This window comes from Alosa alosa, chromosome 4, assembly GCF_017589495.1.
Source record: "Alosa alosa isolate M-15738 ecotype Scorff River chromosome 4, AALO_Geno_1.1, whole genome shotgun sequence".
NCBI lineage: Eukaryota > Metazoa > Chordata > Actinopteri > Clupeiformes > Clupeidae > Alosa > Alosa alosa.
The window spans coordinates 2,459,831-2,480,772 of record NC_063192.1 but is presented as its reverse complement, the minus strand read 5'-3'; the positions used below and the strand labels follow the sequence as shown (position 1 = coordinate 2,480,772).

At 38.5% G+C, this 20,942-nt stretch overlaps 1 protein-coding gene across 1 annotated transcript; it reads right to left on the bottom strand.

Moving 5' to 3' along the window:
• Positions 1-11,706: 11,706 nt before the first annotated feature.
• ubiad1 (UbiA prenyltransferase domain containing 1) lies at positions 11,707-20,548 on the bottom strand. The gene is made up of 3 exons (XM_048242208.1): positions 20,367-20,548; positions 18,815-19,504; positions 11,707-12,619 (listed from the first exon to the last, which is right to left on the bottom strand). Exons 2-3 carry the CDS (start codon positions 19,404-19,406, stop codon positions 12,132-12,134), a joined length of 1,080 nt encoding a protein of 359 aa, XP_048098165.1. The 5' UTR covers positions 19,407-19,504; positions 20,367-20,548; the 3' UTR covers positions 11,707-12,131.
• Between the last annotated feature and the right edge of the window lie 394 nt (positions 20,549-20,942).

Here is a 20,942-nt window from a genome sequence, read left to right as displayed (position 1 = left end):
GCTAGGGTTAGCTAAGTCACATGGTTAAGATAGTTAGCATGTTAAGATCTTAGTTAGCATTTTTAAAAAACTGCTAAAATGATTAGCTAGGTTAGTTAAGTAACATGGTTAGCATAGTTAACATGCTAGCATGTTAGCATGTTAGTTAGCATAGTTAGCATAACTACTAAAAATGATTAGCTAAGTTAGCTAAGTAATATGGTTAGCATAGTTAGCATGCTAACATGTTAGCATGCTAGTTAAGAAATGATTAGCTAAGTTAGCTAAGTAACATGGTTAAGATGTTAGCATCTTTGGATAAGCATGGATTAGCATAACTGCTAAAAATGATTAGCTAAGTAACATGGTTAGCATAGTTAGCATGCTAACATGTTAGCATGCTAGTTAATAAATGATTAGCTAAGTTAGCTAAGTAACATGGTTAGCATAGTTAGCATGCTAGCATGTTAGCATGTTAGTTAGCATTTTTAGCAAAACGGCTAAAAATGATTAGCTAGGTTAGCTAAGTAACATGGTTAGCATAGTTAGCATGCTAACATGTTAGCATGCTAGTTAGCATAACTACTAAAAATGATAAGCTTGGTTAACTAAGTCACATGGTTAACATAGTTAGCATTGCTAGCATAGTTAGCATTTTTAGCAAAACTGCTAGAAAATGTTAGTTAAGTTAGCTAAGTAGCATGGTTAGCATGTTAGCATTGCTAGCACTACTATAAAACATTAGCTAAGTAGCATGGTTAGCAGAATTACAAATCTTAGCATAACTGCTAGCAAACATTAGAGACATTCCAACTTTCAGTTATCGTCAAATATCTACCTATACACAGCCATTAAACTATTTGAATATCAACATTCATTAAACTGCTAGAAAACGTTAGCTAAGTAGCATGGTTAGCAGGTTAGCATTGTTAGCACTGCTATAAAACATTAGCTAAGTAGCATGGTTAGCATAGTTAAAAATCTTAGCATAACTGCTAGCAAACATTAGAGCCATTCCAACTTTCAGTTATCATCAAATATCTACCTATACACAGCCATTAAACTATTTGAATATCAACATTCATTCAACTTCCAGTCTGTCAACAACTTTTAAACTATTTACCTTCAACTTTTAAACGGTCCACTTTTAAACTATCATTAAACTATCTATTAAACTAGCTGTCTATCAACAACTTTTTAAACTATCTACTGTCTATCAACAACTTTTAAACTATCTACATTCAGCTTTTAAAACAGTCTACTTTTAAACTATCAGCTTTATTAAGCTATGCAACCACCATGTCTATCCTAGCATCACCGTAGTAACCATCTCTGTATTATCTGTTTTAACTATACATGATATTTTACATCACAACTTTAGCATTTTCATGCACTGGTAATTCCTTGGAATTGCATTTCTAGTTATTATTACAGTGCATGAAAATGTTGTCCAACTTGTTCCAAGGCAAAAACAACAACAACAACAACAACTTATTATTATTATTCGATTAATTTTTTTCCGTGCACAATTTTCTCTTGAACAGTTTAACTTAGAAACTTTGTTCAAACTTTGTAGCAATGGGTCTTCAAACGGACCAAGCTGCTATGTCTTTTCAACTTTGAAACTTTTATACTTTTTTTTAAACTATTAAAGAAAAACTTTTTAAAATCCCACATAGACTTAACATTGCCGATTGTGACATCATAATACGGCCATTAAGCAATTAGAATCCTGTGGCAGGTGTTCAGGCCACCTGCAGCCTCAGGCTTTAAGCATACAATCTGGGTCAATTAAAACTACACATCCTATTCAACTGTTTCCTCTGCCCAAAACTGTTTCAAAATAAAAGTCCTCACTACAATAATCCACTGTTAAACAATGTAACCCATTAAACTACTGAACTTTTTTTACATTCAACTTTTAAAACGGTCTACTTTTAAACTATCATTAAACTATCTATCTATTAAACTAGCTGTCTATCAACAACTTTTAAACTATCTACATTCAACTTTTAAACTATATACATTTAACTTTGTAGCTTTATAGCTGTCAATCAACAACTTTTAACTTGTCATCAACTATGACTCCTACCCACCCTCATCTACCTAGTTCAGTCATTCCAACTATTAAACATCATCTACCTATCAAATCATTTAACCTTTTAAACCATCCACCTATTTAACTGTTCAGTCATTCCAACTATAATAAACCTCATCTACCTAGTTCAGTCATTCCAACTATATTAAAACTCATCTACCTAGCAAATAATTTAACCATTTAAACTATCCACCTATTTAACTGTTCAGTCATTCCAACAATATTAAACCTCATCTACCAAGCAAATAAGTTAACCATTTAAACTATCCACCTATTTAACTGCTCAATCATTCCAACTACATTAAACCTCATCTACCTCGCAAATAATTTAACCATTTAAATTATCCACCTAGCCTATCATGCCTAACATACCATAGCCTAAAATTTCAAATAATACACAGATATGGCCTTATTATGGCTTCTATGCAAGACCTGCTCAATAAAACAAGCGCCCTCATGTTTCATTTGTAGGTGACTATATCTATATTTATAATTTAATTGTTGTTATGAACTGGATATGTGATGATTCTGTGAATACTGGATATGGAGGCCCCGTTGTACAATGCCTGCATACCACAAATAGTGCAATCATACAATTAGAGATGCACCGATTGCAATTTTCTGGGCCGATACCGATTTCCGATTTTTCATAGAGTTTGACCTGCCGACACGATTTTTAGCGATTCGGATTTCATTTCTTCTAACCATTTTACAGCACACACACAAATAGTTATTTTCTATCTTTTCTTTGATAGAACATGTTAATATAGATGTAATCAACTTATCAATGATGAAATGGCTGTTAAAAAAATGGAACCGGGTGAGCAGACAGATTCTTTTTCAAGTCTAACTTCAGATGCAGTAGGCTATCAAATTATGGATTGTTGTTATGGAACACCCATTTTATCGCTCACATCCCAATATCAACCTAGCAAATAATTTAACCATTTAAACTATCCACCTATTTAACTGTTCAGTCATTCCAACAATATTAAACCTCATCTACCAAGCAAATAAGTTAACCATTTAAACTATCCACCTATTTAACTGCTCAATCATTCCAACTACATTAAACCTCATCTACCTCACAAATAATTTAACCATTTAAATTATCCACCCTATATCATGCCTAACATACCATAGCCCTAAAATTTCAAATAATACACAGATATGGCCTTGTGTTATGGCTTCTATGCAAGACCTGCTCAATAAAACAAAGCCCTCATGTTTCATTTGTAGGTGACTATATCTATAATTTAATTGTTGTTATGAACTGGATATGTGATGATTCTGTGAATACTGGATATGGAGGCCCCGTTGTACAATGCCTGCATACCACAAATGGTGCAATCATACAATTAGAGATGCACCGATTGCAATTTTTCTGGGCGATACCGATTTCCGATTTTTTCATAGAGTTTGACCTGCGATGCGATTTTTAGCCCGATTCGATTTCATTTCTTCTAACCATTTTACAGCACACACACAAATAGTTATTTTTCTATCTTTTCTTTGATAGAACATGTTAATATAGACGTGTAATCAACTTATCAATGATGAAATGGCTGTTAAAAAAAATGGAACTTTTCAAGCAGAGGCTATCAATTATGGATTCACCCATCAAACTAAATCATTTAAAGAACAATTTTCATGATACATTTGAACATACTACCATGTAACATATTCATCAATGCATATTGATCAATGCATTGATGAATTTATGGGAGGGCGAGGGAAAAGTGGTAGCAGCCTAGGCTATCACGCAAACACAGGGGAGAAGTGCTAATAGTGATTAGATGCATATGAAAACAGTGCACGTTTTGCGTGAAAAAAATTAAATCCAAATTCGGTTAAATGCATCAATTAGGCTATAGAAACTTTCAGAGACGACTGATTCAGTATTCAGAGCATCAGTTTTCTTCATTGTAGGCTACTATGTCAAAAGCAACTTAAACGTTTGTTTGCCTTTCTAATAGGCTATCGTTTGTTCACTTTCACGACATCCACTTTCTCAATCTGCTAGACTAGGGTATTTTAAGGCATAGCCGCAGCAGTCTACGATGCAGTAAATAGTTAGAGTATTTTTTTTTCAGTGGAGTAGAACTACTAGGGCTACTGTATGTCGCTGCTTGTTGACATCTTTGATTATTTTAATATCGCGAGTCGTTTATCTCCGTTCAGCAGGCTTGTGGTTCAGCTGTGGGCACGAATTAGCGGCAGTGACGGGCGGTGATGAGCGATGTTTACGTAGCCTAATGAAGTGACAGCTTAGTAAATTCCACGCAGTAGGCCAATGGTAAAGCACAGCGTTTGCTGCATAGAAAAACTCACTAGCCTATTAGCTTTTCTTTGTAGCCCTACATCCAGCCCTGAGTGTTGGCCTGGTTGCTAGCTTCTTCAAACTTTGCAAACTCAGCTGGGTGTTGTTACAATTGGCGGCGCACGAAAGTGTATTTGACCGCATAAAATCGGCATGTCTCAGACTGACCGGCCGGTCGCCGGTCATGGCCGATCACGTGAAAATCGGCAGATTCCGGTCACCAGCAGATCTATCGGTGCATCTCTACATACAATCAATGAGAGCATGTGGTTATAAATTATTTGATGCAACAGTTGCTTTTCTGGACCAGTGAGTGACATTTGGGTAATTTTCTGCAGCACACCTGATGATCTCTCATAGCACACTAATGTGCCCCGGCACAGTGGTTGAAAAACACTGATTTAAACTATCCACCTATTTAACTGTTCAGTCATTCCAACTATTAAACCTCATCTACCTAGCAATCAATATAGCAACCATGTCAAATACCCTAGCAACAGCCTAGCAACCACTTCCACAGTTACAACCTAGCAACCAATGAGTTTAACCTAGCAACCAGCATAGCAACCACCACAACTAACCTAGCAACAGCCTAGAAACCACCTCAAGTACCCTAGCAACAGACTAGCAACCATGTCAAATACCCTAAAAACAGCTTAGCAACCACTTACACAGTTATAACCTAGCAACCATCATAGCCACTAATGAGTTTAACCTAGCAACCACCATAGCAACCACCACAACTAATCTAGCAACAGCCTAGCAACCACCTCAAGTACCCTAGCAACAGCATAGCAACCATGTCAAATATCCTAGCAACAGCCTAGCAACCATGTCAAATACCCAGGCAACAGCCTAGCAACCACTTCCACAGTTACAACCTAGCAACCAATATAGCAACCAATGACTTTAACCTAGCAACCAGCAAAGCAACCACCACAACTAACCTAGCAACAGCCTAGCAACCACCTCAAGTACCATAGCAACGGCCTAGTAACCATTTCAAATACCCTAGCAACAGCCTAGCAACCACTTCCACAATTATAACCTAGCAACCAATATAGCAACCAATGAGTTTAACCTAGCAACCAGCATAACAACCACCATAATTACCCTAGCAACAGCCTAGCAACCATGTCAAATACCCTAGCAACAGCCTAGCAACCACTTCCACAGTTACAACCTAGCAACCAATATAGCAACCAATGAGTTTAACCTAGCAACCAGCATAGCAACCACCACAAGTACCCTAGCAACAGCATAACAACCACCATAACTACCCTAGCAACAGCCTAGCAACCATGTCAAATACCCCAGCAACAGCCTAGCAACCACTTCCACAGTTACAATCTAGCAACCAATATAGCAACAAATGAGTTTAACCTAGCAACCACCACAAGTACCCTAGCAACAGCAGAACAACCACCATAACTACCCTAGCAACAGCCTAGCAACCATGTCAAATACCCTAGCAACACCCTAGCAACCACCACAATGTCAACCAAGCAACCACCATAGCAACCAACAGGATTACCCAAGTAACCAGTATAGCAACCTTAATTTGGCATAACAACCAACATATGTACCCTAGTAACACTATTGAAACTATGCATTATTTGTTTTTACTCTGTATAATATTTTACAACATACTTTTTGCATTTTCATGCACTGGTAATTCCTTGTGAATTGCATTTCTAGTTTTATGACCACCTACACCTAGACAATAATTTGGAGTGAACTCTTTTAATATAAGAACGTAGGCTATAGATAGTTTTGAATATATGGCAAAGTTGTTTTTGAGTTTATACTATTTATTCATTCACTCGTTTTGTTCAAGCATAGACTGTAGGCTATAGTCTATGTGTTCAAGAGTGAAGCCAATCAAATTCGCAATTGATTTCAAACCATTAGCATTGTTGTTTTAAATGTATGCTTTCATTATTCTCCAATTTCTGTAGGCAATCTATTTTTTTCTCTCAATGTTAAATTTAATGACTTTCAAGGATACAAGGATACAAGGATACAAGGAAGTTTATTGTCACATGCATATAGTTACTGGAAGTAAGAAATGCAGTGAAATTATGTCTGGTGTCAGCCTATTTGTGCGTTTATGGGGGAGGGGGGTATAAAGTGCAGTAGAAGAGGGGTTTAGTAGATTAAGTGGCAAGGGCTGCATAAGAAAGGTGGGGGAGGATTGGGATTGGGGGGGGGGGGCACCAACAAAGGAGCACCCAAGAGCAACAGGGGCAAGGAAAAACTCCCTTACCAAGGAAGAAACCTTGGGCAGATCCACGGCTCAAGGGGCTAACCCGACTGCCAGGGGTCTTGGTGTGTGTGTTGGGGGAATGACAGGAGAGATGGGATAGTGTGCTGTGTATGTGGGGAGAGGGCAGTGTGCAATATGTGTGTTGGAGAAGTTTCCTCAAGAGACAATGTGCTGTGTGTATGGGGGCAGTGTGCTGTAAGTATGTTGGGGATGTGTGTTGGAGAAGCTTCCTGATGAAATAATGTGCTGTGTATGTAGGGGAGAGGGAGGGGGGGCAGTGTACTGCAAGTATGGTGAAGGGACTTACTATTGCAAGCAGAGTACTGTATGTATGATGTATGTGAGTGATGACAGTGAAGATGTGTGTGTGGGTGGGAGGGGAGTGGAGCAGTGACTGTGTGTGTAGTGTGTGTGTGCAGTGTGCTGTAAGTATGTAGAGGATGTGTGTTGGAGAAGATCCTGAAGACATTGTGCTGTGTATGTAGGGAGGGGGAGGGGGGCAGTGTGCAGCAAGTATGTAGAGGAGGCTTACTGTAGCAAGCAGTGTGCTGTATGTATGTGAGGTGATGACAGTGATGATGTAAGTGTGTGTTTATTTTTGTGTGTGTTGGGGATGGGGGTGGGGTGGGGGGTGCAGAAAGGCTAGGCAATCAAGGACATGGGTAGATGGAGGAGAAGTCAAAAATAATAAATAAAAACTTCTATGGAGATGTGCAAAAGTTGGAGAAAGTCAGATATGTGTGTGTATGTGTGTGTGTGTTTTGACATGTGATGAAATAAGAAAATAAACTAGACTGCATTTCCGGCGGGAACTGCGAAAGTGTGCTTGCCCTGGTCCGGTCACCAGTGACAGTGACATACGCTATGCTGAACCTGGCTTGATCCAAGCATTCCTAACAGTGCCTTTCAGTGTTGGAGCAGTAGCAATACCTCAAAAGCTCTATTCAACTATTGCCTTAAGGGGTGAATGCGGTTCGTTGGATTTTACCTGTGGCCTGCCTTCGAATTTAGCTTCTATGACTAAAATCAAATCAATAAAATAAAAAAACAGCAGTGATTGGCTGCAAAATAAATAATGTCACGATCTTGCACCTCTCAAACTGGGCTATCAGGTAACCTAGAGAAAAAATTGAAATTATGAAATATGACTAAGGCATTAAAATGCTGCTTGTTTGTCAGGATACTTTTTCACTGATTTATTTTAATATATTCCATCCCCTAATTCCGTTTTACTGGTTTATTTGACAAATAATCTATATGGATTTGCTCTATAAAGACCTTATGTCTGTTTGGGATTGTTTTGAGAGCCTATTGATGTATCTCAGAATAAAGGAATGTCCTCAACATTAGTGATGTCTTTTGTGTGTGATTGTATTTTACTAAACTCATTGAATGTAGCTGGATACTCATGAACGCATGTCTCTAATAGCCACAATAGGAGTAATTTTAGCAACACCGTATTTTGTGTGGCCCATAACGACCCAGTGGATCATGAAAACGTGCTAAAAAATTCACAGTCCTTGCTTGCTTGTTGGTACATTTTAATCCCATTCAGATTGCCACTTATCTGTGATGTAAGAGTTCAGTATAGGTTTAAGGTCTGGGGCAGGGATTTGACATTCTGTGACTTCTTCATTGAGGGCTTGCTTGGCAGCACTGTCCGCTTTCTCATTTCCCCTCAGACCAACATGGCCTGGGACCCAGCAAAAAACTATACTCAAGTTCTGGTTCTTTAGGCGTTCTAGTTGATCAAGCTCAGCTTTGGTTGTACTTTTTGCGTGACATTAAAGCCTACTGGAAAGATTTTTAATTGCAATTTAATTGAATGCGATTTACTTTTACGATTAAATAAAATTAATTTATCCCTCTCACCCATAGTTTTCTATTTATTTACAAATGTACATAGGCCTACTGTAATTACATTTATACATAGTTATTCTACTGATCTTTATACTATTCATCCTGCACATAGACTTATTCTTACTACTCTTATAATGTTGTTTCTGCACTACAATGACACTGTTTCCACACTGCACATAGCTGTATGTTATGTACATATCTGTTATATATTTGTCATATTGAATATCCATATTTATTCTGTTTTATTATATTCTGTTAATACACTGCATATATCTATATTATTATTTCTACTATTATAATGTTACTGCTACATCTACATATATTATTCTACTTATTGTATGAGATAACTGCTAATACACTGCACATATTTAATTCATATTACTCTAAACCACCTTCTGTAAATCAACTGTTATACTACTGTCTACATTGTACTATATTTCTTGACCTGTCTCTGTATATTTCATCACCTTTCTATACTTTGCATCACATTGAATGCATACTGTACATGAATCACAGCTAAGATCTTTGGTTGCTATGAAGGCCAGTCGTTCTAAATGGATGGTTGCTATGGCCAAAGGCCAGTTCTATCTCTGCCGTTGTCAAGCGGGCATATCCTAACCTTATCTTATTTGATCTTTTCTATTTTACTTAGCCTACTTCCATACAGCGAGTCCCATTAAGAAGTGGCCACTTCATTCACACTTACCGTGATCCACGCAGCAACATTATTAAATGAATCTGTCACCATATGCCTATGCCAACGTTTGCAAGGAGGAGAACATTGTAATTTGATTCACAATGAAACGTTACATTTAATGTACATGTTGACAATGAGTAGGCTAGTTTTGGTTGTTGTTGGTGGGGTTACTGCATCCCTTAGTTATGCCTACAATGCAAAATTGTTCCCTCGCGATTGTTAACTCCTGCAGACGCATTTCAAAACATCGCGACGTGAAATGCCACCACAAAAAATTGTTCGGTCTTTGTGAGTTAGGAGTCTTCGCGACTTCTTTTAAGCCGTCACAGACTCAGGCGCTACTTTTAGGGCTAAAATCCTTCCTGAATTACTCTTAGTAAAAAAAAAATAGGAGTCCTAAAGTTACGAGTACAAGCATCTCATATCAAATGACCATGGCATCACGCTAAGCAACATAAATCCCATACAGCAACATCTCCTCCGTAGCTTCTAGCCACACAAGAAATGAATAATGTTAAATCTCTGCTTGGCATGCTTCTCCGCTTAGCATTCTAATAACAGAAGGGGCACGTTTATGTTGACCACTACCATATGACTCATCAAACGCTTTCGAAAATCAAAAATCCTTCTAGTAACTTTTGTGAGGCTTGGTCCAATGATGATGTACGTCAAGTTTCGTGGCGTTCGGACCAAATTTGTGACCTGTGAAAATTTTGTTTTGCTTTCTATTCAATCCAATATGGCGGACGAACGACACGCCCACTTGGCGTCATCTTCTCGAGCAAGTTACACCGGTACTGCCCGGACGTTTTAAAGTTGGAACGGTGTCTCTGTCTCAAAGGGCCTAGGCACAGGAGCTGGACAAAAATTAGGGAGACGGGAATAATAATATTAATAAGAAAACTTAAGAAGAACAATAAGTGTGCTGCTTTGCAAGCACACTTAATAAAAGGTCTGTAGCATAGGGAGAGGGATGTAAAAGTGCTAAAAGTCTTGTAGGTGTGTGTGTGGGGGGGGTCATGAGTGCTGAGGAGTGCATGTGTGCAAAGTCAGTATAGTGTGAGTTCAGAGTTCGAATGGCCTGGGGATAAAAACTTCTCCTGAGTCTCTCAGTTCTGGCTTTGTGACTACATAGGCGTCTTCTTGATTTCAGCGGTAGGAATAATCCATTGTTAGGATGAGAAGAGTCCTTCAGAATCTTTTGGGCTCTTAGGAGTACTCTTCTGGAATAGATATCTTGTAGAGCAGTAGTTTAAAATGTTCTATAAGACAACTATTCGACTCTGCTCTAGTATATTTTTTGGGATTCAGGACAATGGTCACCCTAGTGGGGTGGATTCGTGGAATTACTGATACGAGTGGATAAAAGCACCGCATTTTTAATGAAGCTTCTTTAGTAGGCCTACTGAATGATTTTAGCCTAGGAGACCAACAGCGATTTTGAAAATGTCTACACTGAGCACAAAAACACTTTTGATCGAAAGGATCACTGCAATCAGAAATGCACCATACATGCTAACAGCTTCAATCATGTTTTTTTCTGGTCTATTATTACAATCATTGCATCATCTTCAATATTTTTCAGTAGTATTGTTAGCTATGTTTATGAACATAACTGACAAAACTACTATAATCACCTGTTAGCCTATGTGGGGCATAAGGTTTTTGATTGTATGGCTCACAGTGGCTTTTTTTTGTCCTAATTTACCTGATGCATCAGATAATCCCTTAAAATCCTTTCCCATAAAAAAAGTATGGTGTATTGTTAAAATATTTTGATTATAACCCAAACAATTAATAAAATATCACATCATACAAGCATGTTTTGTGTTTTAGCTGCAGTACCCTTATTACCATCAATACAAAATCAATATGCAGGTGACTATAGCCCTTTTTCCATAAGATTTTCAAGCGAATTACATTCATTCAATGTCATTTTGAGTGATATTAGAAGCCCCAAAATGGTTTTCCATTCAACAGACCAATTCTAGCTAATTAAGTTATGTCTTAATGTCCCTGTTAATGCACATTTTTCTACCATGCTGGGTGGTTTTCCATCAACAGATGAAGTGAATGGCACACTTCTAGCGAATGTATCAAAGGTAGCAAATGGAACACTATTGCGAGGTGAACGTCTTGGTATGCGTGAGACAATTTAGCACAGTGACTGGCAGAGGGAATTGGTCTCCACTTTAGCAGCCAGGGGAACGTGTCAGTGTAAAAAGTGTCCGCACACCGGAGTAGCTCCCAGTGTGTAATTAAAAGAAAAAAAGCAACATTTCAACCGACCAGGGTCTTCTTTATGGTTTGCCTGAAGAAGACCCTGTTAGGTTGAAACATTGCTTTTTTTTCTTTAATTAAACTCTGGTTGATGGTCAGAGTTGCCCTGAAGTCAACGGTGGGGGCCCAAAAGACCATCAAGCAACCGTAGACATGCCCCTGCATCAAACATTTAAGTTTACTAAAGCTTTTACACATACAAACAATAATTTTAAAGGCACATTTTATTCTTCATGGTACCAACAATGAGCTCAAAATATTATAGATCTGAAGGAGACAAGGGATTACAAATCTAAGCTTTTCTTTCAAAATGGTGAAAATGCAAAAGAAAATACAGGGCCTGGAAGGAAAGTACAATGGCCTTGTTTCTTTATTTAAGGGTTGTTTTTCAGTTTATACTTAGAAATCAGAGGTAGTGAAAAATTACAAAGAAGACCTCCTGACAGCACCCTCGTAGACATACAAAAACCAAACTTGAATGTGTGAGCCTGCAAGTCTTTCTGATAAATCACTTTTCCAATATTATTGCAGTAACTTACTTTTGGAATCTGTAGGGAACACAAATACATAAATACAAAACAATGAGAAGCATTTTTACATGAAAACAAATAGCAACATCTCTAAAATATTTTCACAGTAATGGTAAGCTGCCTTGTGGTGCTAAGATTATTCCGAAAACATAAAACAGCCCCATGAGCAGGTTGAGTTTCGCAGTCTTTTGGGGTATTTTGGAATAACACTGGCTGCGGAACTGCCGCTCTAGGGGGAAGGCCATAGGCAGGGTAAGCAAGGGCAATGCCATGCTAATGGTGTAGTGTGTGGCCAGGATACAGAAGAGTACATAAGGGACAAAAAGCAAAAGATTATAAAGCACATAAGATAATGTAGGCCCCACCAGGATGGCCAATGTGACAATGCCTGCTTGCTTGTCAGAGTCCATGTCTCGGGTGTTGTTGCTATGCAAGATAGCTTCTGTGTTGAGGGCAAGTGGCACGGCATAGACCAGAGGCAATACTGAAAGATATCCAACCTGCACAGCATGTGCAAACATCACAGCAAGAGGGCCAAATGTAATGAGGATAACGACATCACCCAGGGCCACATATTTGAAACCAATTCCTAGAAGACAAATGAATTTGTATGTTAGTAGAATATCAGAAAAAAAATGACCCCATCCCATGTTTCAGGTAAGAGTAAAACATCTGACTACATCAGAATCACATTTTAACATGGTATTTCTTAAATGTTGGGCGAAACAGGATTCTAGTTGTAGACTTTTAGAACACATTTTGTTCAGACACAGAGCAACATGACATTATCTAGTAGGCAAGAAACCAAAGCCATTACAAGCTGTAGCGTGCAAATTTCCTAAACCCTGAAATGCTCTGAATTTTTAATGTGTTGGCATGGAATAGACCAATATGACTTCAAAACAAATTTTGCTTCAGATCTGCCGGTTACAAATCAAAGGCAGCTGTCTGCTTTGTAATAACATAACAGAAATGCATCCCCTTTTTCAGTCATGGTACATGGCATGGTATGCTGGTAGCCTTACACAAGCCACAATTCTTTGCAGTCACTGTTATAACAACTAGTCCATAATGCCAATAACTAATTAAATGCAGCTTATGCAAACGGTGCCTGTACAAAATTCCCTGACTTTCCATGTCTGGAATAGACTTTCCAAAATTTCACGATATTCCATAAATTCCATGCTTTATTCAATTGAAGTTGAAACTATGCTCAAGTTTCCTTCATCATGACCTCGGATCCGGTCACCAGCATTTTTCCAGCTTTTCCGTTTATCTCCGTCCACTCTCGCTGGACAGACACTCACTGACTGACCTTCACCTTAAAGGAGCCACACATACTATTTTGATGACTAGTTTTGCTGCTTGAGGACAGGCCTATTATGAGTTCAAAATGTTGAATTTCCCCTTGGGATCAATAAAGTATCTATCTATCTATCTATCTATCTATCTATCTAGTTCTGTCTGTCACTGGTGGTATGCAAAATGACTGCAAATGAAATGCTGCTTATTAAATGCTGTACCTTGCACTTAAAGAATCCAAGAGTAATATTATCAGCTATCGTATCAGTATTGGCCACAACAAACCAATAAATAACAGTTATCGTTATCGGCCTCAAATTTCCAAATTGGTGCATCTCTATACAAAACATGTGCAGGAGTTGAAACTATCAGGTTCAATAATTAACATATTTTTAATGTTATGTTTAAATGTTAATAGAATGTATATGAGACAATTATCCTCCTCAATTGTATTAGTACTGTGTCACATTTATGACACTTATCGTATTCCCACTACAAATAAAAACAGTGTGTCAACAAAGAAGGGTTCAACCATTCATTCAATAAAATGTGTTTTAAAGATGTAAAACTTAAAATAGGCTTTAACATAAAAAAGCTAAATTAACTCACAAACTTCCAAATGACATGCGTTTCATACAGTTTCAGAATGGTACACCAATGTAACAAAATCAGGCAATATCAAGGGCATCCATCAAGCTTTAGGATCCCTTGCCACATCACACATGTTTTTAAATATTCTTAATTTGAATATTATCATCTCCGGTCTCACATCCATATGCCAATTCCTGCAGATTTCTGAGAAAATTATTTAAAAATTCTTAGAGATAACCTCATTATTTTCTAGTAGGTTCTGTTAGCATTTAGTCTGGAAGCCAGCCCGAATTTATCCCCGGTCACAAAATTTGAGGTCGGGAAATTCGGACTGGACTTGCTCCATTGACAAGCAATCGAACCAGAGCAGTCCACACCAATCTAATTGTCCAGGCGGGCTTTATTCGATGATGGACAGATGGCCAATGGTGTCTAGTCTATCACCTGTCACCTGAGCAGGCTTCGGTTGATCTTGTATATAACAAAAATGTTGTCGCTAGAATAGATATACATTTAGATTTGGCTATCGCGTCTGTTGTACAAGATATATATAACTTTTAAAAATGATCTAAAACAAAACAAAACTAAAACAGCAAGAAGAAGGATGTTTTGGCTGTTCTCTCTACAGGATTCATGGTAGGCTATTTCGTTGCTCTAATTAGTTAGGTCTATCCAATTAAGTGCAGAGGCATTTCTCCCCATGTATCGGTTGAAATAAGCTCCATAATCACGTCCCAATCAAACAGTATCATACTCAAATTCTGACTAGAATTGAGTATGGCTACATCAGGCTAGTTAGTAGCTAGCATCGGCAGTAAAACAAAATGACTGGCATGAACTCAATTTGTTTTGTGAAAATAAGTTGTTATTTTTTTTTGTTATTTGTTGTCAATTCCATCAGATTGTTTTAACTGCAAACTGTCAGTTCCTCACATTAAGGCACATTTTCATTTAAAAAAGAAAGATGCGATGACAGCTTTCAACATCAATGCACTGTAGATTAGAATATGTTTCATGTACTGTTTGTCATTTCAATTTTACACCATATCTTGTCCAATTTCTCAAAAAACAGTGAGGTGCAGAGATGGAATTTTTTGTAACCTTAAAAACAGATTACTTCACAATACAGGGTTTCTGCAGGGTTCAGTCAGTCAAATTTAAGACGTTTTAAGACCTTTTTATGACCATTATGATTTAAATTTATAACCTACACAAATTACAAAAAATAACTTTAGTCATTAAAATTCCCTTCAAAATATTTTTGGGCGATGCTATCTGGGAACATTGTTTGGAAACATTTGGCTATATCTTCGTTCCCGTACAAGTGGTGTTTGGTCACGGTATTCAACACCCACAGGACCTCCGCTGTCAAGGTGGTTCAAGGAGGTTGATCTGAACCCACTGTGTGTGGAACTGGAGACGACACAGATGGAATCCCGCGCAGTATCGATCTTTTTGATTGGTACCTATTAATTAATACCGATTGTTAGGGACGGGGACGGGTTTGAGGCAACTACTAAACGCATCCTCTTCGAGCCATAGCTGATGGCTTATGTTATATGTTTTTATTTCATATTTTGAAATTCATATAAACTTTATACAGCTCTGGAAAACATCTGGAGACCACTGCACATTTTTCTGATTTTATCCTACTGTTGCTGAGTGACATTTAAATGAGTTCCAGAGCTGTATATTTTGTTAATAATTTCTAGTATTTTATGATCTGGATAATTAGTAATAGCTAAATATTTAGTAATTTGAATACTTCATATTGATTTGTAAACTATTACACTTGTCTTTATTGTCATTACATCGGTGGTGTGTAGGTGTAATTGAGTGCCTGTCATTTTAAGAAGTACGTAAAAAAGTAATTAGCTTTCAGTCTCACCGTTTTAGGCTAGTGGAAAATGTGCATAGTGCAAGGATATGTGGATGCAAAATCATTGTGTTTTCTATCTCATTAGATAAAATAAATGTTAAAAAAACTAACAAGCCAAAGAAAATCTTTCTGGGATCAAGGCAGAGATAAGTGTCTTGCAATGTTAATTTCTATGATTTTGGTGAGTTTGTCAATAGGCTGCGTAGCCTATTTCTGAAATGTCATTAAACCCAACAGTAGGCCTAAATGAACTAAATTCCATAGCCTAGGTAGGGTAGCAACACAAACTTGAGAGATGCATTTCAGCAAATCAACTTAACATTAACCTAGGCTACTAGGCTATTAGGCTATTATTTGTTGCTTTGCGGTCACAGCATCACACACAGGGATGGATTACTGCACGGGCCTACTGGGCCCAGGTCCAGGGGCCCAAGGGGTCAGGGGGCCCTGAAGCTCAAGTCTTTGCATGGAATCATTGCCTCAATATCAACAAATCAGGATGTAGGCTATGAATATGATTGAATTTAGTATTGGCAATCCCCAAAATACACCAGAATACAGGAAATCACATCAAACAAATTAAAAAATTTCTGGGGGAGGACCCCAAAACCCCCCCTCACACATATACGACAATTAGTGGGGGGCCCATAATACATCTGGGCCCAGGGGCCCAAAAGTTCATAATCCGCCCATGATCACACATGACAGTTGAAGGTTGAAAGCTGCGTACGTGTGTGAGGAGAAGACACATAGGCTACGGTAAGCACTAGAAGCATGCTTTGCGCACACTGACATGAAATACGTATCTTATTCCAAAACAACACTGTCATTCTTAATGGATTTAATCGCTGGAATTTCACAGAAACCTGCTTCAACCCTCTCTGGTGCAACATTCAACCATAGACTGTAAAAGAAAACAATGGCAGTGAAGCCTGGGTGTTCGGAGTTTGCACGGGTTTCTTTAAAAGTCCTTCCGACAAGTCTGTTTGCTGCACTGCCGCATCGACCTTGAATTGTGGAACGCTGTGATAACACCCAGATTCCTCAGACAGAACTACAACAAGAGGCGGAATGAATTAATACCGCCGCCTGTGCATTTCTGGTGGGGAAAAGGCAATGGTAGAACCAATGAATGAACGAGTGTATGAATTTAAGACGTGACTAAATGTAATTTATGACCTTGTATGGAAAATCGGGATGTTTTTATGAAATTTTAGGGCCTAAAATTCTTATTATCAAATTTAAGACTTTTTTTACTTTTTATGACCCCGTGGAAACCCTGCAATAGTCCTGCCATTTATTTTGACATGGGATTGTTGACGTGGCACATATCTGATTAAGGTGATGTTAATTTCAGACACATTTGGACACACTCTGCGCCTGGTGGTCTGTTAAACTCTGATCGGCGGTTGGTTGTTCAGGGTTCCATTGCCCCCAGCTAGAGAACCACTGCACTAAACAGATCACAAGAAAATGCACTGTAGGGTCATTCCACGTCAATTGAACCAGGGCCCACGCACTTAGGTCTCAAAAAATTCTGAAAAAATTACCAGGTGTACCTATGTTACCTAGGAGACACACTGTAAAATTACTCTTATGTAAGATCAATACTTTCCAAGATACAGCCAGTTTTACAGGGGGAGGGGGGTGTCGATTTTGTTCGGCCTCTTTTTTTTTCAAAGTTCACAAGCCCACAGCGCAAGAACTAAACCATGTAGGAGGCTCATATTTTGCATTGCATCCACATAAATAGGAATAGTATGTAGCAAAATCGTCACGTTTGGTCTGGATAATCCTGCATGGTCATAGCTGTCCCTCAAAGTTGATACAAATTTTATTGGAGTTTTTGGCTGGGCTCTGTTCAAGCCTTCAGAAGACATATTTGTACTCAACATAGACTCTTGATTTATTTTCCTTACTGAGATAAGTAGAAACACTCTCACAAAAAGCAATGAACAGAAAATAAATTCCTTCAGGGTCTGAACAGGAAACCTTACAAGTCTGAAAAATCATTTTGGTTCTCATTTTCAGAGCACCCAAACACCTTGTGGGAATATGCAAAGATTTGTTTAATATTTTTTTCTTTATTCTCCATGAGCCTTTCTTTTTAAAAACACCAATTTGACTTGTCTTATGCAAATCTTTCTTTTTCACTTTCCACCCTGAACATGGGCAAAATGCACCATTGAGATCAATATGTTTTGTATAGAGCTACCACAGGTTACTCTATACAACCACAGGTGGCACTGTGGTAACTCTACACAAAACATATTGATGTCAATGGGGCATTTTGCCCATGTTCAGGTGAAAAAAAAAAAGAAAGATTTTCATAAGACAAGTCAAATTGGTGTTTTAAAAAAGAAGGGATCATGGAGAGAATAAAGAAAAACATATTAAAAAAAATATTTGTATATTCCCACAAGGTGTTTGGGAGCTCTGAAAATGATAACCAAAATGATTTTTTTCAGGATTTGTGAGGTCTGCTGTTCAGACCTGAAGGGATTTATTTTTCTGTTCATTGCTTTTTGTGAGAGTGTTTCTACTTATTCAGTAAGGAAAATAAATCAAGAGCCTATGTTGAGTGCTAAATATGTCTTCTGAAGGCTAAACAGAGCCCAGCCAAAAACTCCAATAACATTTTGATCAACTTTGAGGACAACTATGACCATGGTGATCATCCAGACCAAGCGTGATGATTTTGCTACATACTATTCTTATTTATGTACCAGCAAGCAAAATTTGAGCCTCCTACATGGTTTAGTTATTGACTGTGGGCTTTTGTGAACTTTGACAAAAAAAAAGAGGATCAAAAATCGAGCACCCCTCCCCTGTAAAATAGGCTGTATCTTGGAAAGTATAGGATTTTTATAAGAGTAATTTACAGTGTGTCTCCTGGATAACATAGGTACACCTGGTAATTTTTTCAGAATTTTTTGAGACCTAAGTGCGTGGGCCCTGGTTCAATTGACGTGGAATGACCCTGTAGCATAAGAAAACAATTGGCTGTTTTACCTCCTGTGTACAGAAAAGAGCTTGAGAGGCCACCAAAATAAATGAGTGCCAGGTGTTCCAGTCTAAGGGTGGAGAGAAAGAAGAGCAATGTGGCACAAAGACAGCCAACTGAGTACAGGACTGCTCCGAACATAACCACATCTTGTGGCTCAAGGATCTGGTCCACCAGTGTGCGATCATCACTCTTCTTGTGGTCAATGCCCTTGGAGAAGTCATAGTAGGTATTAACCAAATTCCCAGCACCATGCACGACTAGTACAGCCACCGCACACACCAACAACACCAGCAGGTCCACTTGACCTTCAAGTTTATAAGCCAAGGCACTGCCCAGGGCAACTGGTGTTAGGGAAGCACTAAAACTCCAAGGACGTAGAGCCAGCACATAGGCTTCACATTTGTGTTTGACATCCATTGCCACCCTTGCAATCCCTGATGAGCTGTTGTTGTCTGTGTAGTTGTTGCGGACATGTCCTTTCAAACTCAATCCTGTGCCATCTCCATCGACAGGCTGTATGGGATCTTGCTGACCATCGGAACCAGCTGCTAGAACACACGTGGATGATTCCGAGCAGGCAGATTTACCCTGGGCCATTGCCTGGTCAGATTCATATACAGCATCCACTTGCAGGTCTTCAACACACCTCGTACAAGGTGATTTAAGCAGTAAGCGACAAGAAGTTGATGCGGTCCCTACAATGAAAACAAATAGGGAAAAAGACTGTCAGCAATCTAGATTCTAACTCTCTACAAGCAGACGAATCCTCAAGCCTTATTTTCAGTCCAAAAAAGGAATGTAACACAGAATAAAGATCGACAACTCTGACTCGCTATCACCCTAGTTTTATAGTAGCCTGAAAAGTTGTGGGTTCAATTCCCGGCTTCCACTGTTGTGCCTTTGAGCTAGACACTTAACCCCAAGTTGCTCCGGGAACAATGGACCTTGCTATATTATTGACATAAAAGTCACTTTGAGTAGGAGTGTTTGCTAAATGAATATATGTAAATGTACTATGGGGCTGGGCTCCTGAACATTCTCACCCATTGTAACGAGTGGCCACTTTAGGTTGAACAATAAAGCTCAGGTAATGGATCGAAGTTTGCGCCTATGAAAAGGCACAGCCCTAACGTTACAGACAGTAACTGGCTGCATGATATGCAGAAAGATCATGCATTTGCGATCAGTGTAGCTATAACGTTGTAGCTGCTGCTAGTGATAACTAATTTGCCAGCTAAACCTTAGCAATACAGTAAATGTGTTATTTTATTAATTATGTGCATAAATCCGATAATATCAATTAACATGTCTGAGGGTTTAACGCAAATTAACTGGCAGTACGATATTTATGTCGGACAAGTTATCACTAACTTATTGTTATCGCTAGCAGGTCAGCATACTGTCGTGCAAGAAAGTTGGCTAACTAAGCAGATTACGTGAGCCAGCCAAGTTTAACGATAACATTAACTTTAACGTTAGCAGCTACTGCAGTATCGTGTCGTATCGTAACTCATGTGTGTTAACTAACTGTATGCTTATGATGAGAATATAACCTACCGAAATGTATTGGTAACGTCCTTCTGGGAAGACTTGAAATGCATTATATGGTTCCTACAATGTTAATTGCCAACTGTAATTTCGCATATCATTATCCTAACAGCCGGTAAACTTCAACCCAACAGTGCAGTCTTCAGAGTAGCATTTCAAGAGACCAGTCAGTCGCCATTTTGTCCACGTACTGTACGTGCGTCAGAAAAAGAGTCCTACCAAAACATAATTTTAGTGTAGTTGGTTCCTCTTGGCGGCACCTGGGATGCAAGTACCGCCCCCGTGATTACTTTGTTTTTTCCCCACAGTACGGTGTCTTGTGTAATCCCGCTGGATTTTCTTGTAAAAAATTGATTTTTTTGCATATTTTGCTAGCATAGGGTCTAATAGTCTAGGTCCTGGGTATGAAAAAAATCTTGTTCCTTATAGTAGAGGTCCTGGGTAAGATTTGTATACACTTCATTTAGCGGAGAATATCTCAACTGTTATAGACTAATATGACCCCACAGAACAACGTGGGATGTGTGCCAAAATCTCCTCGGGACGAAAGTCCTGAAAATGACCACAACAGATGACACTATTATC

What these genes read in the sequence shown, in the direction of transcription:
- ubiad1 (XM_048242208.1), bottom strand. Translation starts at nt 19,406, where the DNA reads ATGGCCCAGGGTAAATCTGCCTGCTCGGAATCATCCACGTGTGTTCTA. An exon ending in CTCTTTTCTGTACACAGGAG is followed by an intron (nt 12,620 to 18,814) that starts GTAAAACAGCCA and finishes TTTGTCTTCTAG; the next exon opens with GAATTGGTTTCAAATATGTG.